The 26,623-nt window shown below is 46.5% G+C and overlaps 12 protein-coding genes across 12 annotated transcripts; 8 read left to right on the forward strand and 4 right to left on the reverse strand.

Moving 5' to 3' along the window:
* Positions 1-1,297: 1,297 nt before the first annotated feature.
* Positions 1,298-2,012, forward strand: EDB93DRAFT_1105721 (uncharacterized protein; the record flags this gene model as incomplete). Its single annotated transcript, XM_041447526.1, has 3 exons — positions 1,298-1,427; positions 1,482-1,649; positions 1,699-2,012. 3 exons carry the CDS (start codon positions 1,298-1,300, stop codon positions 2,010-2,012), a joined length of 612 nt encoding a protein of 203 aa, XP_041305553.1.
* A 1,507-nt stretch (positions 2,013-3,519) lies between these two features.
* EDB93DRAFT_1105722 (uncharacterized protein) lies at positions 3,520-4,106 on the forward strand (the record flags this gene model as incomplete). The annotated part of the gene is made up of 3 exons (XM_041447527.1): positions 3,520-3,639; positions 3,691-4,012; positions 4,048-4,106. The coding sequence occupies 3 exons, from the start codon at positions 3,520-3,522 to the stop codon at positions 4,104-4,106; spliced, it is 501 nt and encodes a 166-aa protein (XP_041305554.1).
* Positions 4,107-4,608: 502 nt separating this feature from the next.
* EDB93DRAFT_1105723 (uncharacterized protein) lies at positions 4,609-7,936 on the reverse strand (the record flags this gene model as incomplete). The annotated part of the gene is made up of 13 exons (XM_041447528.1): positions 4,609-4,646; positions 4,756-4,847; positions 4,916-5,324; positions 5,356-5,434; positions 5,520-5,704; positions 5,934-6,013; positions 6,039-6,102; positions 6,160-6,217; positions 6,264-6,386; positions 6,433-6,465; positions 6,491-6,918; positions 7,493-7,733; positions 7,781-7,936. The coding sequence occupies 13 exons, from the start codon at positions 7,934-7,936 to the stop codon at positions 4,609-4,611; spliced, it is 1,986 nt and encodes a 661-aa protein (XP_041305555.1).
* Positions 7,937-8,111: 175 nt separating this feature from the next.
* Positions 8,112-9,543, forward strand: EDB93DRAFT_1252585 (uncharacterized protein; the record flags this gene model as incomplete). The annotated part of the gene is made up of 8 exons (XM_041453301.1): positions 8,112-8,295; positions 8,349-8,426; positions 8,480-8,833; positions 8,881-8,949; positions 8,995-9,153; positions 9,201-9,338; positions 9,387-9,433; positions 9,487-9,543. 8 exons carry the CDS (start codon positions 8,112-8,114, stop codon positions 9,541-9,543), a joined length of 1,086 nt encoding a protein of 361 aa, XP_041305556.1.
* A 110-nt stretch (positions 9,544-9,653) lies between these two features.
* On the reverse strand, positions 9,654-10,954 carry EDB93DRAFT_1252586 (uncharacterized protein; the record flags this gene model as incomplete). Its single annotated transcript, XM_041453302.1, has 4 exons — positions 9,654-10,284; positions 10,340-10,560; positions 10,619-10,662; positions 10,720-10,954. The coding sequence occupies 4 exons, from the start codon at positions 10,952-10,954 to the stop codon at positions 9,654-9,656; spliced, it is 1,131 nt and encodes a 376-aa protein (XP_041305557.1).
* An 872-nt stretch (positions 10,955-11,826) lies between these two features.
* On the reverse strand, positions 11,827-12,517 carry EDB93DRAFT_1252587 (uncharacterized protein; the record flags this gene model as incomplete). The annotated part of the gene is made up of 2 exons (XM_041453303.1): positions 11,827-12,058; positions 12,111-12,517. 2 exons carry the CDS (start codon positions 12,515-12,517, stop codon positions 11,827-11,829), a joined length of 639 nt encoding a protein of 212 aa, XP_041305558.1.
* Positions 12,518-13,560: 1,043 nt separating this feature from the next.
* EDB93DRAFT_1105726 (uncharacterized protein) lies at positions 13,561-16,640 on the forward strand (the record flags this gene model as incomplete). The annotated part of the gene is given in 8 exon segments (XM_041447529.1): positions 13,561-13,660; positions 13,984-14,420; positions 14,477-14,810; positions 14,862-14,979; positions 15,043-15,218; positions 15,238-15,438; positions 15,534-15,707; positions 15,964-16,640. The coding sequence occupies 8 exon segments, from the start codon at positions 13,561-13,563 to the stop codon at positions 16,638-16,640; spliced, it is 2,217 nt and encodes a 738-aa protein (XP_041305559.1).
* A 65-nt stretch (positions 16,641-16,705) lies between these two features.
* Positions 16,706-16,882, forward strand: EDB93DRAFT_1071112 (uncharacterized protein; the record flags this gene model as incomplete). Its single annotated transcript, XM_041444974.1, has 1 exon — positions 16,706-16,882. A coding segment is annotated over one exon (177 nt), but the record flags the coding sequence as incomplete, so codon positions are not given.
* Positions 16,883-17,146: 264 nt separating this feature from the next.
* On the forward strand, positions 17,147-18,124 carry EDB93DRAFT_1105727 (uncharacterized protein; the record flags this gene model as incomplete). The annotated part of the gene is made up of 3 exons (XM_041447530.1): positions 17,147-17,353; positions 17,436-17,762; positions 17,831-18,124. 3 exons carry the CDS (start codon positions 17,147-17,149, stop codon positions 18,122-18,124), a joined length of 828 nt encoding a protein of 275 aa, XP_041305561.1.
* Positions 18,125-20,601: 2,477 nt separating this feature from the next.
* EDB93DRAFT_1105728 (uncharacterized protein) lies at positions 20,602-21,342 on the forward strand (the record flags this gene model as incomplete). The annotated part of the gene is made up of 4 exons (XM_041447531.1): positions 20,602-20,657; positions 20,830-20,935; positions 20,995-21,003; positions 21,055-21,342. The coding sequence occupies 4 exons, from the start codon at positions 20,602-20,604 to the stop codon at positions 21,340-21,342; spliced, it is 459 nt and encodes a 152-aa protein (XP_041305562.1).
* A 1,003-nt stretch (positions 21,343-22,345) lies between these two features.
* Positions 22,346-24,098, forward strand: EDB93DRAFT_1294732 (uncharacterized protein; the record flags this gene model as incomplete). The annotated part of the gene is made up of 5 exons (XM_041454602.1): positions 22,346-22,909; positions 22,966-23,085; positions 23,157-23,428; positions 23,488-23,558; positions 23,609-24,098. Exons 1-5 carry the CDS (start codon positions 22,408-22,410, stop codon positions 24,096-24,098), a joined length of 1,455 nt encoding a protein of 484 aa, XP_041305563.1. The 5' UTR covers positions 22,346-22,407.
* Positions 24,099-24,342: 244 nt separating this feature from the next.
* Positions 24,343-26,599, reverse strand: EDB93DRAFT_1294734 (N2227-domain-containing protein; the record flags this gene model as incomplete). The annotated part of the gene is made up of 10 exons (XM_041454603.1): positions 24,343-24,886; positions 24,944-25,050; positions 25,098-25,170; positions 25,223-25,323; positions 25,374-25,451; positions 25,695-25,762; positions 25,818-25,903; positions 25,959-26,140; positions 26,199-26,391; positions 26,477-26,599. 10 exons carry the CDS (start codon positions 26,597-26,599, stop codon positions 24,791-24,793), a joined length of 1,107 nt encoding a protein of 368 aa, XP_041305564.1. The 3' UTR covers positions 24,343-24,790.
* Positions 26,600-26,623: the final 24 nt, after the last annotated feature.

A 26,623-nucleotide genomic window follows, 5' to 3' on the forward strand; every position in this document is an offset into this window, starting at 1 on the left:
AAAGAATGGTGTCATAGCTCACATATTCCGCCTCCTGCGTGCACTAGACAAATGTGGCTTCTTTTGCATGCACATACTGTTCTGGGGGGTCACAGTTAACAAGAGTGTGGAGATGGAATTGGGGACATGTGGATTTCTTGAGATGTACACGCATGCCTTAAAGTGCGAGAAAAAAGGCTGCTGTTGTCGTATTACTAGGAGGATGAATCCAGGCGTGCCGCAGTGTTGTCAATATTTTTTTTAAAAAGTACAGGTGTGGGCTTCTCCAAAACTGTACAGGATACCCAATGTAATCCCCAAGCTGCTGTAGCTTAATCCCTCTGTCCTGGTTAAGATCCGCGACGGTGTCACGGTCGTACTGCAGATTGAGACCTAGGTCCTAGAGGTATATGAAAAGGACTTGAATTAGTACCGATCCTGCCAGCAGTTGCAACTTGTGTAAATTATGCGATCACGTGACCGTCACGTTTGGTATGACGCGAAGTTCGAACCAAACAAACTCTGCCTTACAAGTCTTACTTAACCTTGCACATCGCCATGGACGGCAGCGAAATAGGGCTGTTCGGTACACTACTGCGGCTGATGAAACGAACGACTGATGTTTGACGGTAGCTGGCTGAAGAGAAAGTAAATTAAATCCTGCTGTCAGATGTATCATTCAGAGCGCCAGGAAGGTGCCGAAGCACCCAGCTGATCGAGAATCGGAGATAAATTAAGACGATCATCACCTTTTGGAAAGGAAGAGGTACTTATCAACTTGGAATATGACGCTCACATGTACACAATTAGTTCAGCCTCATCAAGCCTGCCTTGAGGTGCCAGCATGCCCGGAGTCATAGGTGTCCCATCACTATGCTGAAGTACTTTGGCTCCCAAATCTTGGGGAGAGTAAGGCGCAAGAGGGCCTCGTGTATTGTGCTTCCCTGAACGTCGGAACACTCGAGAAATAAGACCAGCCTATTCTCAGTCTACCCTCGCTGTACTAACGCCCGCCAGTGAAATACAAATAGTGCACAGGATGCATACAAGACACCCATCCAATAATGCGCTTGGTACTTTTCTGCGTCTTCCTCTACTTCGTTGGAGTAATCCAAGCTGCACCCACAACAAACACAACAAATACTACTACTACTACTAGCGAGATTGTTAAAGCGCCATCATTCACGAGCAGAACCCTATGGACCATCATCTCCAGCTCCGTGCTCACTCTTTTTGCATGCATATACAGCACCATCCATCCTAATATTCTGAATCCTAAGGATAGTCCTAATCATATCCTGCGGCGGAGACTTGGATCATGGCACTAATAGCTCCTGAACTTATTGTTACATGGGCTATGCGTCAATGGTTCAGTGCTCGCCTTATTACAAAACATTTAAAGGATTCGGGGTACCCCCACGTTCGTCCTGAGTCCGACTCATCTCCCAGTAAGTCGTGCTTTGGAAACTCTGCATCCCACAACTCACTATACATGTCCTTAGAAAATGATTCTGTTGAAGCACCTGCAACAGGGAATCGCTTCCTTCATCTCCTCACAGTACTTGTCAAAGGTTTATCATCTTTGCTTGTGCTTCTTAGGCGTTGCCCTGGCTCTCTTGCGAGGTCCGTCAAGAAGTTCGTCAAGGCACATTTCTCAGAACAATCTGAAGGTGAGCCGGATTCACGCTCGCCTAAATGTTAACTCATGTGCATCCTTAGATCCCATGTGGACTCAGACACACAGCTTCTTTGTGCTCATGGGTGGTTTCATGCTTTATGTAGATGGGGAACCCTGCCTTGCACTGCAGTGTAGCGATGGTCGCGGTGTTGGGCTCGAAACCACGTATTTTCATACTCACATCAACACCCGAAACATATGTGCACATGTCCGACGCACTTTCGCACATGTCCGAGCCACTCCGTATCAGATCTGGCGCATCGGACCTTCGGACATCGCATCGGCCGATCGCACTTCGCACGCACTTGCCCATCCCGTGTCCTGTCCATCCGAACTAGCCTCACTAGGTGTGTAGTTATTCCCATGCACGTTTTCTGACATTCGTACCGCATTATTACATGTCCACAGCACCTCGTGTCTTATTACTGTTACAACTTGGATGGTATCTGTTGGCGACGCTCAAACAGAGCGTGTGTCGTCAATGGTCGAGGACGTCCTTGGGCTAGCCCAAGGTTAGGGGTCGTACTTGGTGGGTCTTCGGCAAGTACGATTTGACGCCTATGTCCAAATTGGGTAGCTTATGTCATGCGGGTGCGAGACGATAAGCTATATCGGCCTAGGCTTATGACACCCGAAGGTTAATCGTAAGGATCGTCGTTAATTAGAAGGACAGAAGTCCGACTAGTTAACAGGGGCTTTGCTCGTCGACGAAGTCGATGAGTAAAGGTCGAAACTATAGGCTTATCTGCGATGAGCAGATAAGAAGATAGAATATAGACTGCTGGCGAGGCAGAAGGATCACTCTGGTGAGAGTAGGAGGTCAAGAACCAAGTAGATTCAAGTTAGGGAATATGGTACATGGTAGCGAGTTTATATAGAGGACAGGAGACATATTAGTGGGTGATAACTCGTACTACCGGGAGAGGCAATCGGTAAAGGGTATAACTATAACAGGAAGGCACGTTTGGTCGAGGTAGAACGTGCTAGATAAGAAAATGAGTCAGAGATCGAAAATAAGAAGTGAAATGCGCAGGGGCACGATCGTGCAACTGCGGATCTAAGTATAAGTCGCATGTGCGACTGCGCACCGAGTCAGAGATCAAGAAAGGGAACAGGGAAAAGGGGATGCGTCGTGCATTGTGTCATAGGTTACCGTCCAGACGGTAAGGGTAAGGGAGACTGTCCCCTGGATCAGTCAGGTGGTGAAACGGAGCATGGGTATGCTTCGTCAGCGAACGGATCAGGCCAGATGTACTGGCTTTGCTGAAGTGATAGGTAGAGGGCGAAAGGGAATGCGAGGATGACGAGGATGACAAGGGTGAGGTCGGGGTAAGGGTATGACGCGAGGGCTGATACGAGTAGGATTAGGAGAAAAATAGTAGGGGCCCAAGCGTCTAGATGTTCTTGTAACAATTACATAGGACATTGGACCCAAAATATATCACTACTATCTTCGCCTGTAGTATTCCAAATTTCTACATACTTACTTAAATACTCTGTAGTGACCCATAGCAATCATCATCCAGTAGTTAGGAGCCGTTTCCCAACTCTGCGGATCACCCAGAATATTCTCGTAGTTCTTAGTTGCATTGCGAATATACTTCATAGTTACAGTAACTTCTGCTATGATGCACATAATACAGTAACATACACTCATCTCAGATGGGCAGCCAAACATGACAATGTACCAATGGGGACGGGCTATCCCATGTGGGCCCATGCCAATAATTGTACCATGATACATGGGTGGGCCGAGGTCATGTGTGTACCCGAGACAAATGGATGGGCCGGGGGTATATAATACAGACAGTAGTATAGGAATGTACTAGTATACAGGACATTATGGTGAATCCGGTCTTACAATGGAGACGGGTAGGCCGAGGGAATGTATTCTCGAGGGACACGGATGGGCCGAGGGTAAAAAGTATAGACATTGGTATATAGATATACTACTATATGGGACATTATATGTAATGAATACGGTGTGCAGTGGAGACGGGTGGGCCAGAGGAATGCGTGTGCCCACATGACAGGGATGGGCTGAGGCCAGTTACCGGAGAGGAATGGGCCAGGTGCAGAGGAGGAAACAGATGGGCCGGGTATACAGGTTGTCCGGACGGATGTGTGTACCCACCTCATACGGATGGGCCGAGGCCGATTACTGGAGAGGAATGGGTCAGGTGCACCCGAGGGAAACAGATGGGCTGGAGGAATGTGTACCCAGGGTGAATGGGTGGGCCAAGGGCATAAAGTGGTTTGGCCGGACAGATGTGTACCTACCTTACACGGATGGGCCAAGGCTGGTTTCCAGAGAGCAATGGGCCAGATGCATATATGAGGAAACAGATGGGCCAGGTATGTAGGTTGGCCGACTGGATGTGTGTAACCAGGGCAAACAGATGGGCCAGATATATGTATGTACTCGCCTTACACGGATGGGCTGAGGTAATGTGTGTACCCAGGGCAAAGGGGTGGGGCCAGGGTATTGTGTGTACCCATGGCAAAGGGGTGGGCCAGAGTATTGTGTACCAATGGCAAACAGGTGGGCCGAGGGTATAAACTGGGTGGGCTGGGTATACAAATTGGCTGGACAGGAAGTGTACTCGCACATGGATGGGCCATGTATGCAGGTTGGCCAGATGGATGTATGTGACAGGTGCAAACGGGTGGGCCGGGCGGATGTGTGTACCTACCTCTCACACAGATGGGCCGGATAGACAGGTTGGCCAGATGGATTTGTGTACCCAGGTGATATAGTATAGATATTTGTATACAAACGTACAATGTAAAATAGTATCTATGACAAATGCAATGTAGAACGAAACAACTAAGCTGGAAGAAACTTGTAGCACCAGACATCCGGTCAATGTTATCACCCTAGTAGGTACATCACCAGGTGGATCAATCTTGAAGGTTTATTGTCTGGTACATCCAATTTTATCAGGGCCATCTTACAAACCAATTGTCCAGTGCATCTTGAATACATTTACTGGTCGATCAAATACATAGATACAATAGACTAAGAAAAAAATGAATCATGTATACTAGTATTACTTGGGCCCATCCCCAGACGAGTCCTTCGCATGCTTAGCACTCACCGACCTGACCTTGTCGGCGTGATTGAGGCACAAACGAACACTGTGGCAAGGGAGCCGAGACAGACTGACCATCCTCGGGTACATTTGCTGACCTGGTGACCAACATGTGAATGGTGCTAGTGGAAGGCATGGATTCTGTTGGGACCATGTCAGTAAGTACTGGCAGTACCCCAGTAGGGCTGAATGGATGAACCAGGATTCCCTCATGATGGGGACCAGATTGATTGTGGAGGTAGAGCCAGATGTGGGTGCTTGCCCATGCCTTGTCACTGGCGAGCCATCTCCAGTGGGGCAGGCACAAGACGAGAACACATCCAGAGTAAAGACATTGTTGGTAACAGTGTGACCTAATGCACTGATAGAACCGAACTCGGGGAATATGGGGGTACCGGGGACGATGATGTGTGGCGGATTGAATGCGGGTGGAGTGATGACTAATGATGCAGCGGCCCTTTGGTTGTTCCTCAAGTACCTTGCAATTCCGCCCACCTGAGCAGTCAACTGATCTACCAGTCCCTTCTGGAGGCCAAATTGTTCTGTATAGTTGGCAGTGCAGCTCATCGATGCGACTGGACAGATCATTGTGAATGGTATCATCACGTGTGCGTAGCTCCTCCATATCAAGCTGAATTTGGGCCAGCATAGCCTCAATCTGCACATTGCTGAGAGGATGGGGAGACTGATGAGACGAAATGGGCATGGATGTAGTAACAGGGAGAGGGGGGCCTTTGAGTGCGAGCCGGATAAATAGGAGAGTACCGGACCTCATCCGGTGTCTCGTCAAATGGTGCGGGAGGCAGGATACTATTGTCCATGGGTTTGATCCAATGGTCCTTGGGAAAATCGTCAGTGGATGCCACTGGGGCAGCACTTGGCACTGTAGGAGCACCATTGACCATCTCGACATCAGCATCCAGTTCCTCCAGGATAGGACTAGGCTGCCGAGTATCTATAGCAAAGAGTTGTACTTAGTGGAGATGAGATGAGATATATAAGACTTGCCCTTGCATCACCCAGACTGCTTGGCCTGCTTTGCCATTCTGGTGGCCCTGGAGCAAGTGGTGATGGGTGCGACTGGTGGTATGGGCCCAGTGATTGCAGGCACATCCAGTCACATTGGCCGGTCGCATTTCATCCTCCACTTGTTGCAATGGGTACAAGTATGGGCAACCTCGCACCTTTTTGTGAGCCAGGTCTCACATTCAACCTCCATTTCAGTGCATCTCTTACACGGAAGAAGAGATGAACTGACAGGGTGCTGTTAAGGATGAGTATGAGCTGACCGGATAGTAATGACCGGTTGTCTCACCAGCTGTGGATGCTTCCCCCTCTTCCTCTTCTCTGTTCCTAGATGCCTTATATCTGACATCGACTATTATTTAATATTACATTAGTATCACTTACCAGCATTGCAATGAAATAAACATACTGGTTCCTTGACTTTGACCCGGTCAACATGTGGCTGCAACCGGATCAGGCATGCACCAATAGGTAGAAGAAATACATACCTTTCGTTTGTCGCCAATTAACTCTATGTCTTCTTCCGGTTTGTCTTCTGCAGGGTCACCACCCTTGTTTCTGGCATTCAAAGGTTGCATCGGTTGAGTGCAGATGTCAACAACCAGTATTTTCTGAGAAAACTGTGAATGTGTTCTGATAATAAACAAATGAACATACCTTTTTGAGCACATTTTGTCTCGGTTTTGGTGGCTGCATATTTTCGTTAGGCTAGTACAATATGCGAAAAGAAGAGACTTGCCTCGACTTCCAGATCATGACTGGCATCTTTCATTGTCATTTCCTGGGTCTCATCATCTGATAATGGTGCCCTTGCTCTTGCCTTTCCTTTGCCCTTTCCCTTTACCCCATGTCCTTTTCCCATGCGAACTCCATTGCTGTCAGTATCGGTGTTGCTCAAGATTCGCTTGGACTTGGCTATCTTCCTTGCCCTCTTGACCGGACGTGGGGGGCTGACACTAAATTGGTGTTTGTGATGTTTTGATGGGCTGGGCATTGCACCACCAGGGATCTTGAGGATGATACTGGGACCCGGCAAAGTGGCGATTGGAGGTGCTGAGGTTTGTGCCAGTGCCGGAGCAGAGGATGAGCCTGCAGGCTCAGGCTCAGAGGATTGACCTGCTGGTTGAGGCGCAGAGGATGGACCTGCTGGTTGAGGCACAGAGGATGGACCTGCCAGTTGAGGCGCTGTCACGAGTACCTTTAACAAACCATTATTCTTTCCTGAATCTTCCTAAGCATCAATACACAGTGCCTAAGTCAAACCCTAACCCTACTCTGAAAGCGTCTACCATTCCCGAAATACCCTTAGCGCCCACGACACGTGTCTTCAATGTGACTGATGAAGAAGACAAGTTCTTTGATTGTGAATAGATTAGATTAGATACAATAAGATAAGATATGGTCATGTGATACTTCTTTAATATTCTACAATGTTCTATGGTATGATTCCCTTTTCTATTTTATGATTGGTTAGTAGTTGTAACTCAGTTTCAATCTCTGTTTCAATAGTTGTATATAGGTAGCATGTCTTGGTCGATAGTTCCTTAGTTCAAACCTCTTGTATCTACACTGTAGCAATCCAAGACGTACTTGCTCCTCTCTTTCTTGTTGTGATAACCTTAGTCAAGTCCTAGTCTCTGCCCAAGCATTAATTCGTTATTTGGGTTGTGACAGGCGCAGAAGATGGACCTGCCGGTTCTGGCAGCAGATGATAGACCTGCCAGTTCAAGTGCAGAGGATGAGCCAGCAGGAATGGTGGCAGTGGACGATGGACCGAGTGCCTTTGAATACAAGAGATGACTCTGGCAAATGTCCTCGTTGTTCCCAACATGACTCCAATCCGGTACCTGCGCCAGTTGTGCAGTGCCCCTTTGAGCGCGATGGATTTCAGCTGCCATTGACAGCAGGTGAAGGGGGATGTAGGTGGCCACTGTGAGGTGAGAGCGGACTGCATTGTTCTACAACCCAATCAATATTACAATATATAACAGAATATGAAACATACCAATTGAAAAGCAATGGTCCGGCTCAATCTCATTTTATCTTCCTCTGACTGTGACCAGAGGACCTCTTCAACCAACTCATTCAACCTGTCAAGAAGATCAATGAGTGCCTGGTTTGCTGTGGCAGCAGCAGCAGAAGTATTGGTGTTATAAGACATGGTTTCAATGAGACAATAAGGGCAGCTGGTTGGCTAGGACAAGAGAACCTGGTGGGAATGATGAATGTTGGAAAATTTACTACTACCGGATCTCCGGGCCATCTCGGAGATTGCCGGATACATGGTCAATGCACCAGTTCGGTATGCCGAATTAATTTCATTGTTGTGTGAAAACATGCCGTACTTTATCATTATGAAATTCTCAAGTATCCAGTCACAGGTTTTGGAAGCACAGATGCAAGCTGGAAAAAGGTATCATCTCCCAGAGATGAGATTGCATAAATTCCAATCAGGCCACAAGAAGATATCATCCATAGAGCTGACTCTAGATAACTTGCAATTATCTCATGAGGCCGAAGGTACACAACCGTCCATTTTCAGAACCTGGAAGGCACTAAACATTCATTGGTAGTGTTTGACATTTTGGAGCAGCAAGGTGAGCAGCAGATCTACAGCAACCCTTGGATGAATTGCACCAGCATGGGGGAATGTGAGTGTTGTCTTGTGCTGCTACAAAAGACTGATAATTAAGATTTTCTCCAGACTCAGATGTCTTGTCAGCTCACGACTGGTGGAAGGATGGTAGACAATTGAAGCAGATGGAACATGTCCGGTCAGGAGACATCTGGTTTGCCCACATCCCAGGTCAACCGGAGATAGAACTATTGGATATGGGATTCCTCCCTCGACACAATGTTGACCAGCCATCGACTCCTCCATCCATATCAGTGTTGGACATGGGATTTCCACCAGGCAGCGAGTTAGATACCCACCAGGCACCTGACATCATCAACAACCCTCTGGACATGGGCTTTTGCAGCATTCCGGCTCATGATTATCCAGCTCATGATGTTCTGGCTCGTGATGGTCCAGCTCATGATGGTCCGGTTCAGTCATGTAGGTCTCATCATTGTGTTGTGTTACACTGTTCAATGCAACTTTAGTAGACATGCAAGTGGAACAGATTCCTTTGAACATGGGCTTTCACACAGATCTGGCATCCTGTCACTCATGTATGTGTCATTCATTAATTTTGTTCCATCCTCATGTCGATCCAGTGGACATCCAACCAGATGATCTCCCTTTGGATATGGGTTTTGACACACTCCAACCGGACAATCGCCTTTTGCATACAGATTTCAATGCACTCCAACCGGACGAGCACCCTTTGGATATGGGATTTTGTACACTCCATCCGGTACACCCGGATCACTCAAGTAAGTCTTCTCATTGTTGTGCCTTACCTTGTTGATTGTGAATCCAGTGGATATTCAACTTTCTCGCAAACCTCTGGACATGGGCTTTGGGACAGCTCCAGCATCCATTCAGGAAGACAGGCCATTGGACATCATAATCGCCACTCCAGATCCAGATCCAGTACATGGTCTTCCGGATCCGTCATGTACGTCTCCCATACTATGAAACATCAGTGTTATTTATTGGTATTTAGTTGCAGTTGGTGAACCGGCACCCATTGGATTTGTGATTCAGCACGCTGTAGGTGATTTGCACTTGGTGATCCACTGGTTGGATATGGAAATTGCCCACAGTACAATGTCACCGGAAGAAGCATCTGTGAGCCAGGAAGTTCTTCAGTCTGCCAATGAGTTATTACTGGCATTTCAACTCATATCAATATATAGACTGTCAACATGATGTATATATATACATTTGATACTCTCTAGCCTTGTATAGTACATTCTATGGATTCAGATGATCACTGCCTTTGCATGTAGTTCACTTTATAAGACACCTTTGTGGTTCTCGCTGATCTCTTTGGCTCCATGTTATCAATTTGAGCTTTGGTTGTCTTCCTTGTTTTACAAGTAGCTTGCATCGTCGAAGGTGCCATGGATTTTGGTGTAGGTTCCTTTCCATGCATCTTCCTCACCGGGACAGCATCTTCCTGCTCTGAATCGGATTGGACAGCTCGATTTCGCCTTCCAATTGATTTGGACTTTGAAGGAAGTAATTGGACTTCTTCATCACCTACATTTCTCTCATGACTTGACTGGTGTTCCATCCTTCCGGTTGTCTTCCTAGTCGGCTTGCTGGTTGGTTTTTCAACTGGAACACTGGTCTTTGCTGTCGTCAGACCAGATCTCATACCATATCCAGCACCTTCATCACTATCCTCCCCCTCATTATTCGACTCCTGCTCTACCTGTCTGGTCGGCTTTCGTGACTCTGGCTCCATCCTTCTGGTTGGTGTTTTAACCGGAACCTTGGTCTTTGCAGTTGCCAGACCAGATTTCATGCCATCGCCAGCACCTTCGTCACTATCCTCCCCCTCACTACTCGACTCCTGCTCCACCCATTTGGTCAGCTTTTGTGACTTGGGCTCCATCCTTCCTGGTTGGCATTTTAACTGGTGCCTTGGTCTTTGCAGTTGCTAGACCGGACCTCATGCCATCGCCAGCACCTTCATCACTATCCTCCCCCTCACTACTGGAGTCTTGTTCCACCTGTCCGGAGGTCCTCTTCACTGGTTCTCTCATCTCCTTGTTGTGGTTTTGCCAGCCTTTGAATTCAAATGTTGATGGAACCTCGTCCTTTTGTCCCTGATGCCAGAGCTCTAACAGCTTATCAGCTTCATGCAACTGAAGCTTTGACGGGTCCTTGATCTTCACACCAGCAGGTAAAAACTTGGACTTGATAAAATCATCCTGAGCCTCCTGTCACTGCGGACCAAGGAATGGAAGCCTTTGGCTTCTGACTGCAAAACCCTGCAAGATATATAGTTGCGTGATTGAATCTTCAAATATTTAGTTGATGAAACATACTGTAGTGTCTTGTGAGGAATGTGCGGATGAGAGACTTTTTTGTCTCTAGGCTGAGGTCCTCGATATCCGGTATGACCGGAAGCCCACAGGTGTCCACCTCCAAAGCAAACTCCTTCTTTTTTCTCCTTTGCTTTCCGCTGTTCTTTCCCCCCCAATCCTCATTGTCATCCTCATCATTCTGATCAACTGCTGGTATCACAACTTGGTGTAAGTACTTGACCGGATGAATTGACATTGCACATAAAAGAAGCTCACCGATGTTACAAGAACATCTAGACGCTTGGGCCCCTACCATTTTTCTCCTAATCCTCCTCGTATCAGCCCTCACATCATACCCTTACCCCAACCTTACCCTTGTTATCCTTCTCATCCCCGCATTCCCTTTCGCTCTCTACTTGTCGCTCCAGCAGAGCCAGTACATCTGGCCGGACCCTTTCGCTGACGAAGCATACCCATGCTCTGTTCCACCACCTGACTGATCCTGTGGACAGTCCCTTTGCCCTTACCGTCTGGACGGTAACCTATGATCTGATGCACAACGCATCCCCTTTTCCCTTTCTTAATCTCTGACTCAGTGCGCAGTTGCACATATGACTTATACTTAGATCCGCAGCTGCACGATCGTGCCCCTGCGCGTTTCACTTCTTATTTCGATCTTTGACTCACTTTCTTATCTAGCACGTTCTACCTCGACCGAACGTGCCTTCCTGTTATGGTTATACCCTTTACCGATTGCCTCTCCCTGGTAGTACGAGTTATCACCCACTAATACGTCCCCTGTCCTCTATATAAACTCGCTACCATGTACTATATTCCCTAACTTGAATCTACTTGGTTCTTGACCTCCTACTCTCACCAGAGTGATCCTTTCTGCCTCGCCAGCAGTCTATATTCTATCTTCTTATCTGCCCTTCGCGGATAAGCCTATAGTCTCGACCTTTACTCATCGACTTCGTCGATGAGCAAAGCCCCTGTTAACTAGTCGGACTTCTGTCCTTCTAATTAACGACGATCTTATGATTAACCTTCGGGTGTCGTAAGCCTAGGCCGATATAGCTTATCGTCTCGCACCCGCTTGACATAAGCTACCCGATTTGGACATAGGTGTCAAATCTTACTTGCCGAAGCCTTGCCAAGTAAGACCCCTAACCTTGGGCTAGCCCAAGGACGTCCTCGACCGTTGACGACACACGCTCTGTTTGAGCGTCGCCAACAGATACCATCCAAGTCGTAACAACTGAACTCTTCTCCAACATAGGCATTCCACTCTGATAACATGGGCTTCCAGTCCTTTGTATTGGTAAAACTATTACCTTCCAACTGTTCATTGAAGTCCATTCTGATAACCTGATCAGCCCTTTACCAGTTGGGAGCATGAGAATGCAACTCACCCATTGATCCTCACTTCCCCTTCCTCTGTTTTCCATGCTGACAATATGAATATCCTCATACCAGCCTGCCTCCATAACTGAGTTGCAAGATCTTTCATCATACCCGGAGCTTTCTTCTGAGCAAACTCAGCCTGGACATCCATAGGAGGAGCCTTGCTAGACCACTCTATTGCAGTCTTCTTCGCTTCCTCCAGCTGCTCTTCAGATAAACCTCCCATAATTGTGTTGACCGCTCCCTGGTAGTTTTTAATCATTTCCTTTCCTCCTGGCCTTCCTCCAGTCTTTTCAATTATCTCCTTCTTGTACTGGTGTTCTATCACCAACCAGGCAGTCCATTTCTTACTGAACTTACACTCTTTTTTGAGAGTCTTTTCAGCTCTCTGATTATACAACCAGTCCCAGTACATCTTCATACATCATGAGGATGTATACAATTAGAGAATCAGTTGCTCACATATTTCCTTTTCTTCAACAGCCGGGAATCCATCTTAGGGGCTTGCATCTTAGGTCTCTCTTATGACTGCATGCAGAATCACTTGTCTATTCTTGCCAGTGGCCTCCTTCCATTCTTCTATGTGGGATTGTAACACCAGCAGCTCTTCCTTCATCAATTTCTGCTTGGTCTTTTGGGGACTGTGTGCTGATAAGTTGGATCAGGCCATTGCAAAGCAGTTGAGGTATTGGTAGAAGAAAGGATACAGTATAAGATTACATAGCCGATCACACATGTACTCAACATTAGACTGAACAAGAGATTGTTCGCCAGCATGTCACCCTCAGGCTCAATATGTCCTGTGTTTCTGTATTGTAGAACTTAGAATTGTAAAACATGTGAACTTAGACCAAGTTCATCATATAGCACCTGGGTCCCATACAGTAATACTCTTAAATATGGCATATAGGGAGACACATTGATACCGGAGGAAATCTACTCAAATTTGGGATGATGGCAGGATTACCATGTGTTTGGTTAACCGACTCAGATATGACACAACTTATGGCAATTGCAGACCTTAATATATTCTAAATGGACATAATATTCCGAGATCTTCGGTGACATTATTGTCCTTTATACTAATATGGCTCGAGAACAGTGATCTAGTTGGATGATCAAATCAGTCCCTTTCTCATCACCCGAGGTACCTCAATGACTAACAGGAACGGAAAATGTTGTGCTGGTCCAGCAATTCAAATCGCTCAGAGACCGGAGTTGAAGGAGAACGAAGGCAGAACATGAAGTCATATGCCTACAGGTCATCATACTTAACCATACTGCCCGGCCCAACAATCCTAAGTGGTGATATCAATCATGGCAAAGACTAGTAAACAACAGGGAATCACATACACTCCTCCAATGAAGAAACAATTGCCTCAGCTATATAAACTCAAGGAAAAAACTACAGCCAGAGGATCGAGGTCATCTTGGGTGAAAGATTCATGGTCTCCAAAAATGAAGTCGGTGACATCATCACCAACAAAATCTCCCTCAAAGCAAACAGTCGGGTTCTCTCAGATGCTTCACAAGGGTAAGGACTTTGACTTTGACCAAGGTGACATCCCTCAGTTTAAATTACCAAAATCTCTGGCAAGCAGCAGTCATTCTGATTTCTGCAGTCTGCATCTGACTGGATAATGCAGGGGCAGAATGAATATCTTCGGCAATGGAAGCACAAGTTCAAGGACTACATTAATTTACTAATGGTCAGAGAAGCCCCTCCCCCGGACCAGCTTTGTTCAGTCTGCAAGAAGGATGGGGTTTATAAATGCCATGGCTGTTTTAATGAGCCCCTGTTTTGCACAGACTGCTGCAGAACCCAGCATCAAAGACATCCATTCCATTGCATCAGTCAATGGACTGGATCATTTTTTCAAGAAACATCACTCATTAAAGTTGGCCTGCACATTCACCTCGCTCACGATGGCACTCCATGCCCCAGCAGCACTGAATACACATCAGACCTGTTTGAATGGTCAGATACCGATGAAAATATACACTATGATGATTATCCGGAGGGAGCTTCCATTCCACTTGTCACCGACTCAGATCATCCGGCTATCACCATAGTAGACAAATCCGGTGTTCACTCTCTATCCATCTCATATTGCCAGTGCCCCGGTGCTCTCTCCCGGGATATGCAGCTCTTTCAAGCAGGCTTGTTTCCGGCATCATTCACCAGACCAAAAACTGCATTCACATTCTCTGTCTTGGACGACTTTCTGCTAGACAACCTCGAATGTGGTACATCAGCCATGAATTACTACAGTAAGATCTGGAGGCTGACCTCGAGCATATTTCCATTGATGGTTCTAGTCAGTTTTCATTCTCTGTACTCAGCAATCTGGTGATTAAACAGCAGGATCTGTAGGATTGCTACAGAGAACTTATGAGAACTGCCAGGAAGTGGCGCCAATGCAAGCTTTACAAGTGGCATGGGTTTGCTCACAAAGATGGTGAGCCAAAGGCCGGTGATCTTGCCCTATTTTGCCCTGCATGTCCACAACCGGGGATAAACTTGGACCTGTCGACCGGTACATCCACCCAGCCAGACAACACACCTTCATGGCTCTTCACCAGGACTTCAGTCATGGATGGTAATTTCAAAGCCAAGCACCTCCATCCAGTGAATCCATCTAATGAAGTATCATTGATGGATGGTCTTGCATTCATGGTTGGAGATGAAAGATACAAGAGTCATTTATGTATTGCCTAAGACCATGTCCAAAGGTCAGATTGCAACAATCACCATGCAGTCAATCAAGCAAACACCTCCCGGCAAAAGCTGGAGGCCACTGGTATAGGAGGATGTGCATGTGCACAGCACAGATGTTTTGTCCCACATTCCATGGTGAATTTTCAGAAGGGTGAAAGGTGAATGACCATCACATCTGGTTACAAGCATTTCTGGTCTTACTGAGCATCCCAAATAATTAGGCAGATGAACATGGACTATGCCTTGAGTCAAGCACTCAACTACAATACAGATGGAATCTCCCACGCCATAACCTTCTACGACATAAATTGTCAGTATCATATGTTTTTGAAGGACCAGGTCGCATCCAGCATGTACCTTTCCATCCCCATTGGCATGGACATCATTCCTAGAATTGGTTTGTGGCATGTACACAGGTCATCAGGACAGCTGTTATGTCCAGTATACATCAAATTTTATCCGTGGAACCAGCAGGATTGATGGAGAGATCATGGAAACACTCTGGGCATCTTTGAACATAATCTCTCCATCGGCTAGGGCCATGGGGACTCCACATCGCAAAGAGGTATTGGATTATCAAATGAATGATTGTAACTTCATTAAAATGATACGCATGAGTGAGTTGCCAACCTCCGGCCGGATGTACAAAAATCTTCCGGTCTCATATTATTCCTTCCCAGCTAACTTGCCCTGCAGCCAAATTTCTCTGCAGAAAGTTTAAAGAGGCTGCCAGGGGTGCTGAAGAGAGCAAAAAGTCATTTCAAAATCTTAATGAGACAGCTCATTCTGATGGTCATTCTTTGGGAAGCAGAAGAGGCACTTGCTTACAAGAACAGAATGGAGGATCCAACAGCCATGGACATTTATGAGGTCCGGTTGGAAAAGGGTAAGTGTCGAATTTTACCACTACTCATCCAGGCCTGATGGCATTCTCATTATGATTTGAATACCATGATGTACAGCTCCAACCAGAAAGCAACAGGAGTTGCATCTGCTACAGGCTCAAAATTGTCCGGATTATTTGGTCACCAATTCTATTAGTTGACGAGGAGCTGCCACTTGGCTCGCAACTGGTCTCACCATAGAAGAATTTTAAATCTCTCTCTCTAGAGATGTGAAAAGGCTTGGGAGACATCCTACAGACATTCAATTACTGAGAGTGGCCCGACTTAGGGATAAGCTGCAAACTCAGATAACAAGTTTTCTTAAGATGGCATCTACATATCTTGGATGCAAAGTCGATGCAAACGAACCGGATTCTCTGGTAAACAGGGATCATGATTCACCGGATGAAGAAGATTATTCTGATCTCAAGGATCATGATCAACATCCGGATCTGGAAACACATGCCTCGATATTTCAACCAGAGCTTACTATCGTACCTTTGCCTTCTAACCTTGGTGAAGCCAGATGCAAGGCATTGGGTCTAACCGATCTCATGAAAGAAGAAACCATCCTCCGTGAAGGCCAAGCCAATGATGCACTACATGCAATTAGAGTTCATTTGGTAGATAAGGCTGTGATATTCTGGGACTCTGTCCGGTCAGCTAAGTCACAAGCCACCTCAACCCAGGCATGGACTCGAGTTCGTACGGTGGAAGCAGCAGTCAAACTTAATGCCAGGATATACTCAAAATGCCGGTTGCAGCTAGATCGACTCCCCAATCACAACCTCTTGAAGAAATATCTTCCGTTGAAGAAAGAACACCTGAAGGCAAGCACTGCAGTGGCTGATCCAAATGCACATGGTCAGAGGAACGCTACCCTTGCATGGTTCTGGTCGCTTGATGTTCAGGGTGATACAGCCGGAAATGACTGAATGACAGAATGTGAGTGTCCATTGCATCCGGTGATATGATGTTATCCGGTCTCACCCACTGAATAGTTTATCAGGTGAACTGGCTCCGGACCAAGGCACTTTGTGATTGTTGGAATGAAGAGGTCATTCTTGTCAAACATGAAATGCAGTGGACCATCAATTTTTTCAAGCATAAGGCCAAGCAATGGCTTGCTCACATGGACAATGCTGCTTCCAATGAGATGACTGGACATGCATGTTACTGCTGCCCTACAATCTCAAATATACCTACGACCTGGCTGTACATTGGGCAGATTCTTTTTGCAAACTCAGTCCTGGATATTCAGGGTGATATACAGGTTGTCAGATGATTCATGGTACCAGGTTGTATACTTCCTAGAATGGTCGATATGTAATTTGATAGGACATGTACATAATCATACTTTGTCTGTTTCACCACCACTACTACTACTACAACAAACAACAATCACCACTACAATTGCTACATCATCCTTCTTTCGCACTCTATGAACCACACTGGAGATCTGGTTGGCTCTGAGCAAGTCATCATGGCCTATTCAGATGGTCAGGTCACTGCTGGAGATATTTCTCATGCCCTATTCTATGCCAATTCGCATTTGTTGGCCATGCGCCTGTATGTGTACAAGAGCTTTTCCACTTCCCTTCCTGGATATGCAGAAGCTTTCCACAAACTCATGAAATGGGAAATGGAGGTATGTGTCCAGTCATCTGGCCATCTGGTCGTCCGGTCATCCTGATATTGTATTGATCTCAAAGTTGTCATTTGTCATATAGACCTTTGTCACGCCTTTCATCAATATATCCTTCCTCAGCAGGTGCTCCGCTGTCATTCCAACACCCCTTCATCATGTGATTGCAATCATGATTGCACATACATTGGTGGACCGGCAGCCGGATGTCACTGAGTTTTTGACGGATATCAAAGCATTGAACCTCTCTGTGCACTGCAAGGAGTCAGATGAATATGACATTGCTTGTATGCCCGACTACTTTAATGCATGGTGGAAGGACAATCTTACCTCTTGCAAGGTGTCAGACATGTTGCCAAAGTCATCTGTCCAAGATGTGATGGAGTTGGTTGAGGGCCATTTTGTAGAACTTGTGAGTCCTTGAAACATTGACAGCCCGCACAGGATCCTCACCAAATCCAACATTCAATATTATAATAGCCGGATCATGTGGAAACCGGCCTTCTTCCATATATGCTCAAGCTTGGTCCGGTTCATACACCGGAGACAATCGGATCAGTATCACTTGCAGAGTGCCGTCAGATGGCAATTGGTAAAGATCTCATGGAAATATTGCAAGGGAGAATGATGAAACTTACACATTCAAGTGATAGGTTGGCATGCTTAGCTGGGCCAGTTGAGGAGATCATGAGGGCTGTGGTTTCCTCACAGATGCTCATGGACCGGTTGAATGCAGATGACAGTGCATCCAAAGGACAGTCGAGCATAATGTGATATCTAAAAGCATTCATTTTGTATATTTTATACTGCTTATTGTATTCAATCGCAATAGACATGGGTGGTGATTTCTAGCTTACATCTGGTCATGTGAATGACGCTGATACCTGCTCATCCTGGTCATGGATCGATCCGACCGGTCTTCTTTTTCTTTCTTCATCACTCATTTTGTTCCTCGACACATGGTGAGTATCCCACAAGACTGGGCATTATACCAGACCGACCTTGCCAGTGAATTGGTGTATGACACCTTTATGTCCAAAATTCATGGATGGCCGGCAAAGCAAATGAGCATTGGACTGTTGGATATCAACACCTGTATTGCTTTGCAGCAACTTGCCAATGTCCTGGCCATCACTTACTCTAATCCTGGTATTCATTTTTGTATATATCATCCTTTCCGGTCAACTAACTTGCCAATAGTTCATCTCAACATTGACATGGTTAGATATAACAAATCCCTTGACAAATATGAATCCAGTCAAAACGAGAAACAAGAGCAAAGTCTTTTGGACAGATTCCCTCCTGAAGAACATCGGATCTTGGCAAAACCAAGTGTCATCATTGATTCCAGGGGCAGAATTATTGTCTGGTATTTGCCTGGAGCCATGACCAGCATGATAATGGTCTGTCATCTATTGGCATTCATTTTGTATTTCATCTCATCTGGGTGTATCCAGACAGATATGCATTGTGCTACAAACTCCATGGGCAATTTGCTGAACAATAGCATCACGACCAGCAAGCCTACTGAATGGCGGACTCACAAGTCCAATTTCTATCCGAGTTTGGATGAGAAGATCACCCCCAGTTGCATCAATATATCTCTGGCTTGGTTTCAGCAAGGAAGAGAGGTACATCCTGTTCATATGAATTCAGGTTACCCATCTGAAGTGTCATAGAAATACGGTTTCCAAAATCTTGATCCAGAAGATGGTTTCTCACCTGATGTATCAGCCACATTAAAGGGAGTTGATGGTCACAATATCACGACCTCCCTCCAAAGGTCCATGTATCCTTGTCTCTGCTGCACTTAGTGTCATGCATCCGGATCTCTATCTTGCCGGAATTCAAACCCAAGTCAGACTGGGTGAATGGGCGAGCCGGTATGAGTTGCATGATATGTGCTATCATTTACAATGTTGGACATCTGTTTTCAATGTGGTGTCAGTCATTTGCAATTGTCAGTCACCACCTCATAGAGATCCAAAATGTCGACCGGAGGCATTTGATATCATGACCACCGCAGGTATTTACCATCTGGTCATCACTGGATTTCATTAATCTTGGGATAAAATTCTTATATAACTCCAGGTCAATGTTGGCCTCATCGTGTCAGCTTGTGAGACATCATATGCATGTGGAGGAGGGCAACCGGATTGTCACTGCATGGTACATGTGAGATAGTATCCATAACTTTGTTGGAACTCCAAGAACAGAGTACGCAAAATATGGCTAATGTGAAATATGGTGACCCGGTCGAGCAGAGTGCCTCTGTGTAGAGACGTTATTGTACACATTGTATACAAATTTAGTCAGATGGCCCCTTGAGTACCTACCTGATCTATACTACATACTCTCATAGAGACTGGATGATAACTTTGACTGGATGTCCTGGTGTCACATACTCCGGACCCACCTGTTTGCCTTAGGTACACACATACTAAGGCCCACCTGTTTGCCTCGAGTACACATCCCCTGGCCCACCATTTGCTTGGGTACACACATACTCTGGCCCACCTGTTTGCCTCGAGTACACACATACTCTGGCCCACCTGTTTGCCTTAAGTACACATCCCCCAGCCCACCCATTTGCCTTGGGTACACACATAACCCAGCCCACCTGTTCGCCCTGGGTACACACATTCACCCAGCCCACACATTCATCCAGCCCATCCGTGTGTAAGTTGGGTACACACATCTGCCCTGTCCACCTGTTTGACCCATTACACACATCCGTCTGGTCAACATGCATACCCAGCCCATCCCTGTGCGAGTCCATATCTGTCCGGCCAACCTGCATACCCGGCCCATCTGTTTCCTTGTATGCATTTGGCCCATTCCTCTCCGGGAATCAGCCTCGGCCCATCCATGTGAGGTGGGTACACATCCGTCTGGCCCACTCACTTTATACCCTTGGCCCACCTGTTTGCCCTGGGTACACACATTCCTCTGGCCCACCTGTTTGCCTTGGGTATACACATTACCTCAGCCCACCTGTTTGCCCTGGGTACACACATTACTCTGGCCCACCTGTCTCCACTGCACACTGTATTCATTACATATAATGTCCTATATAGTAGTATATCTATATACCAATGTCTATACTTTTTACCCTTGGCCTACCCGTCTCCATTGTAAGACCGGATTCACCATAATGTCCTGTATACTAGTACATTCCTATACTACTGTCTGTATTATATACCCCTGGCCCATCCATTTGTCTCGGGTACACACATGACCTCGGCCCACCCATGTATCATGGTACAATTATTGGCATGGGCCCACATGGGATAGCCCGTCCCCATTGGTACATTGTCACGTTTGGCTGCCCATCTGAGACGGGTGAATTCACTGAAGGGGCTCTATGATGAACCGCGACACGATCACATGACCCGCACGTAACGGTATGACATGGACGCGAACGAAACAAACTTTGATTCTTGAGGTCTTGCTCATCATCATGAATGACAGCAAAATAGGACTGCTTGGACGCTGCAGCAGATGAAGTGGAAGGCTAATGAGCAATTAGCAGCATTCCCAATCGATGAAGAGACGGTTACCTTTGGACACGACCCGACATGCAGTGTGCGCCACTATGCCATTACCCAGAGATCAGCGCTCTGCATGCATAAATTGTATTTCAGGAAAGAAAGGTGCGTGAGTTGTTCATCTGAACTTACCAAGCCGCTGTAACTCGCAAGTAGGCGTTCCTTGTTGTTCTTGGCGACGCAGGCCTCACCATCGATGGCTGCCCCGTGATCCCATCTATTAACGCCTCACTTCCCACAACGAATCCCGTCTCTAATAGCTGCGAAATTGAAATACACAAGAAACATTTCATATCCTCCTACCTGCCCAAGCCGTTACGTTCTCCACTATACAACATCGATTCACCAGTAAAGCCTGAAAATAGCAGTGGCGGACGGAGGAAATTACGAACGAGCATGATCTACGGCGCTCAAGTATTACCCCTCGTGGAAAGCCCTCTTTAGATCCACTCGCAAACCTCTGCATTCTCCAGAGTCCACTCAAGCAGCCCATGCCTTCCCCACATAAACCCTCTGCCCTAAAGAACTCCCATGTCTCAGAACCAGAGTCACACTCCACGTGTTTTACAGGAGAATAAGGACCTTGTCATCCTCGAAAGTGTCGATGTCCAAGCCCTCTTCTACTCACCCCGCCTGTGCAACGACTGGGATCGGTTCTGAAAAGTCTGGAGGACATGGGATTGGACTTTCATGTTGTGTTAGAATTCTGGGATCAATGTTGTTGTACTGTCAACTGGTGATATGCAGACAAGGGCATCAGCTGGCGCTAAAGAACGAAGGTACGAATCTCTTTGCGCCCATGATGGAATGCATGACAAAATAATTTTATCGCCGCCCATTCAGGTGACACTCTTGGATTGTATTTAACGTAGTGAAATGGCCATGACATGCACGAAGTGCGCGCAAGACTAGCGCGCATGACCGCTAAGAAAGAAGAGTCATTCAGCTGAAGATTCTCCGCACCGAACCGTACGACCCGGTACTTTTGACAGTCGTTGGCCGAAGAGAAGGTACTAGATTAAATCCTGCCGTTGGACATGCGTTGGGCCCGGCTATCAACTGCAGTCAGACAGCGAGGGTTGCTTATCGTGGAACAGACGTACATTCCATGTACACGTTTAGTTGAGACAGAGCGTCAGGTGCTGAAGGGCCCGGCCGATCATGAATTAAACTCAGTACTCGAATTGTGATCTCCATCTGCTCGCCACTGTGAGTTCGGTAATGCCCTTATTCCGCTGCTGCATCAACGTTTTGCTACAAAATGTTGTTCCTTTTGTAAACGACGCTTAACCTAAACGCGCGTGCTTCTACTAGTCTAACTATAAGCATCGTAAAACCGCCATTTTCGCCGTCCAAACGACTCTGATGGGCTGGCTGTTTATGTGCATGTGACCACCCCAGATCTAGTTGATCGATCGATCGGATCATTACTTTGCTGTAAGCTGACGCTCGCCGTAACATATAAACTGTGAACAGGATTCAGATGGCTCTTCGGTATACTCTAACACAATGCGCCTGCTACCTTTCTGCTTCCTCCTTTACCTCTTTGGAGTTATCCAAGCTGTACCTACTACAAACACAACTAGTAGCAACGTTTCTGAAGCTGAAGTCCCATTATTCACAAATACTAGAACCATGTGGAACATCGTGTCCAGCTCACTTCTCACTATGTTTGCGTGTGTATATAGCGCCATTCACCCCAATATCCCGAGTCCTAAGGACAGCCTCGTTGTTATTCTGTGGCGACGACTTGGCATCATGATGATGGCACTAATTGCTCCTGAACTGATCGTCATATGGGCTGTGCGCCAGTGGATTAGCGCTCGCCATGTTACCAGACAGTTCAAGGAATCTGGACTTTCGGTGTTCCTCAGCCACAAGAGCAGCCTGGAGGTGGGCCGTGCCATTCGAAACTGTATACGTTTCTTGAGCAACTTACTATGCACGTCATTAGACTCGGATCATGGTTCCATTGACTTGGAAGCAACTGTAGAGCAATATAACGTCGAAGGTGAGCTCGACATTCTATTTTGCCGCACCCGGAGAATGACTCACCTGGTTCTCAAGACCCTGAAGGTGGCCCTACTGTTCCTTCGGAAATTCATATACTTCAGCGCCCACTCCAGGATGTGGGGTACATATGCTCAGGCTCTTGCGAAGCCATTCAAAAAGATGTTCAAAGCCTATGTATCGGAACAATCTGAAGGCAAGTCCAATTCCGAGTACTCACCTAAATATTGACTCATCTACATTCGTAGATACATGGACTCATACACACAGTTTCTTTATGTTGATGGGTGGTTTCATGCTTTATGTGGACGGGAAACCCTACCTCACACTACGGCCTGATCGCATGCTCGAACTGATACATGACAAGTCTATCGACATCCCTACCCTAACAGTGAACCGGATTCATGACAAGAGCAAAGGAAATGCGATATCGAAAGGATTGATCATCCTTCAAGTGACTTGGTTTGTCATTCAGCTCATTACGCGTGCTATCTATCACCTCGAAACCACCCAGCTCGAAGTGGGGACACTGGCTTTTGCGGTTCTCAATTTTTAAGTTATGTTGCGTGGTGGAACAAGCCTCTCAACGTGCAATGTCCATATCCAGTGTACTTGAAATCAACCGAGTCAAGGCCAGAGCATCACATTAAGTATGTATGCGCCTCAACAATTATACTGCTGTTGATTATGTCTGCCTTAGTGTTAATGAAGCAGAAGACCATAATTGGATTCTCACGATCTGGGATTCATACTTCGAAATACTAGGCGCGTCCGACTTCCAAAAGCTCCGAGTTCCAACATTTGATGGCAGTATCGCACTCGAACTTTTGGACCAGCTAGTTCTTGCGCTTGCTGGATTGCTTATGGCAACCATATTTGGCGGTGTCCATTGTATGGCTTGGTTTTTTGCCTTCCCCACATATCAGGAACAGGTCCTCTGGCGCATGAGCGCCATTGCTATATCTTGCACACCCAGCTGCGTTTTTGCATGTTTTCCAGTAATACTCTGCACACTAGTATTCCTGCCGTATGCAACCATGATTTCATGGTTATTTATGTTCATAGTGTGTCCCATCCTGTACATCATAGGACGTGCCATCCTCTTGGTGCTCATGTTCACCACTTTACGCGATCTTCCTCCTGACGCATACAAGGCGGTGTCGTGGACCGCCTTGATGCCTCACTTGTAGTTCTTGGCTATAATACCTGTGGGCGCAATGCATTTAGCTTGCTCAATATCAATGCTCGTGCACATGAACGAACCCGACATGAACGGCAGCGGAATTGTGCGGTTTTGGACACCGCGGCTGATGAACGAAGAGGTGGCAGGATTCCCAGTCGATGAGAAGGCAGCACGTTGACTTTGAACGCGACCTCATGTTGTAGTTTTCGCCATTATAGTTATTTCCCAGAGATCAGCGCTCTGAACGCAGAAATTGAGTATCTGGAAATATAGGTGCGTGAAGTAACTACCAAATGAACTTCACTGATGTGGTTGCTGAAAATTACTCCCGCCGAGTTCTATACAAGGCTAAGTCTGCTAGGATGGCTATTCTGTTTGTTCTACTTACCTGAGACTACCGGGATGAGCCCCGAGGAGATCCGCCTTTTGGGATGGGTTTGGAGGACAGTGTCAGGAATCAATAGCGAAAAATGATGAGATAGCGGGTCGATGAGTGCGCAGAAATACCTATCTCCGAGCATATTGAGAACTGCAATATGATTGCTGATACCAGGGATGAACAGTCGACGGATACACGCACGTATTTTGCACAACCCGACATTCACCGAAGTTGCTACCATTTTACACGCCGCTCATAAGGCTGCACGATAGCAATGTGTGTCATTCAATAAACGAGAGAAGCTCATGGTGCATCTATCATTAAGCTTTCGTCGCCGTCCAGAAAGCAGTTTTATAAACATATCCCAGCATAGACCGGGAATTACTCGTGTAAGTCGTGTCTATCGTTCGCTCATCCTGATAGCAGATCGCTCTCGTCAGATTTACACAGCGGAATGCGATATAAAGACTTACAGAGATCACAAAACCGATTTTTCGAGCCAGCATTTTGACTTCTTCGAGATCAAGTTCAATGGATGGATCATTGGTTGCATTATTTTCGAAGTGCCAGAGCAGCGGGCCTGATATGTGGTCAGCAGGAAAGCTGGGACAAAGCTACCGCTCTGACCCATGTTAATCCATACTCCACCAGGTGCCAATATCCTGTGAATTATACGAAGGTAGTTGACGATATTCTTTGCCTGAATTAGCTTCATTAGCATAAAATACACCTGAACGGAAACAAATCCCTACAGTATCAATAAAGAAACATGTCAGAACAGCGTCCCATTGCCCCGCCTGTGGTTCGAAATTGCCTTCTTCGTATTCTGTTCCATAAATCTCCTCGAAGTCGCCTGAAACGTTGAGAAGCCAAGATACTCAAAGGACCTGTCAATAATCATACCCGCAACCAAGGAAAAATTCGAGCCAGCTGGTAGGGCCGAGGGAAGGACATCGGGTATTTTCACTGGGCGTAACATTGCTTCACGGTCAGGAAGGTTGGAGAAGAATGGACATAAGGGTATATGGTGTATTGTCCAATCGCGTCAGTCCTGCGACCAGAATCAAATGTTTAGTCGCACACTCAGATCCCTGCTTTTCTTACCTATTTAAAATAAGATAAGAAGCAAGAAGCATGTAGTGAGAGAATTCATTTCCCTGACAGGCGAACCCTAGCGGACTGACTAAGTCCAAATCGGAAGAGAGATACACAAGCTCCGCAAACCTAAATTCGCAACATCATAAGCCAACCGGCCAAGGCCTGCACCAGGAACGAGCACCCGGATATTTTGTCTGGTAGAGTAATACGTTTATGTTGTCAAGAGGAAAGTTTAGAGCCTGAACTAACCTTAACTCCGGAGATGGTTTGTCCGAGAAATGCGCGACCAGCGCGTCTTTGATTGGCGTATAACACGTGTCCCGTTCTTCTTTTCCCTGGGATGCAAGCCCAAGTTACATAATTTGAAAAGGGGTAGAATTATAAGTTTACCTCTTGACTCCAGTCCCGTACGAATTGCTTCAGAGTGCTTCGCAACTTGTCCATGTCGAAGTCCGTAGGTTTGTACTTTCGCTGATACTGGCTGACAGCTCTGCGATCTGGGGTGACATTCTCATGGTCATGCGAGTGACTGTGGTGATGCGGGTGACCATGAGAATGTGAATGCGCGTCACCTGCACAACATTGGCATTGGTAAGCACAAATCGGATTCTGTCTCGCACAAGTACAAACCATGCGAAAGGTCATGAAAAGTCCGAAGGTCAGCATTATCATCACCTGCATCTTTTGGAAAGTCGAGATCATGGCCAAAGATCTCGGGGTTTGCAACAATCAGCTTCAAGAATTCTGCATTGTCCAGAATGGCTCTATCCACTTCTTGAAGTTTTTGTCGGTACCCAAGAACGTCGAGAAGTTCTTTGTCACCCTGAGAAGTGTGTAGATGTCTTTTCGTCGCCTGTTATTGGCTGCTAGCTGAATGTGTCGGACAAGCAAGTTATTCATAAGGTGACAGTGTGGTGCATGATGATAAGAATACCTACCGAATATTGGGCGTATTGCTGGAATGTTGCGATGACATTAGAAAAATGTTTTTGCTCCTCTTCGATGTCAGCGTCCGAGAATGTTTGGGACATTGTTCGAGAGACAAGTGTAAGTTC

The sequence above is a fragment of the Suillus bovinus genome, assembly GCF_016758785.1.
Source record: "Suillus bovinus strain UH-Sbo-P2 chromosome Unknown EDB93scaffold_47, whole genome shotgun sequence".
Lineage (NCBI taxonomy): Eukaryota > Fungi > Basidiomycota > Agaricomycetes > Boletales > Suillaceae > Suillus > Suillus bovinus.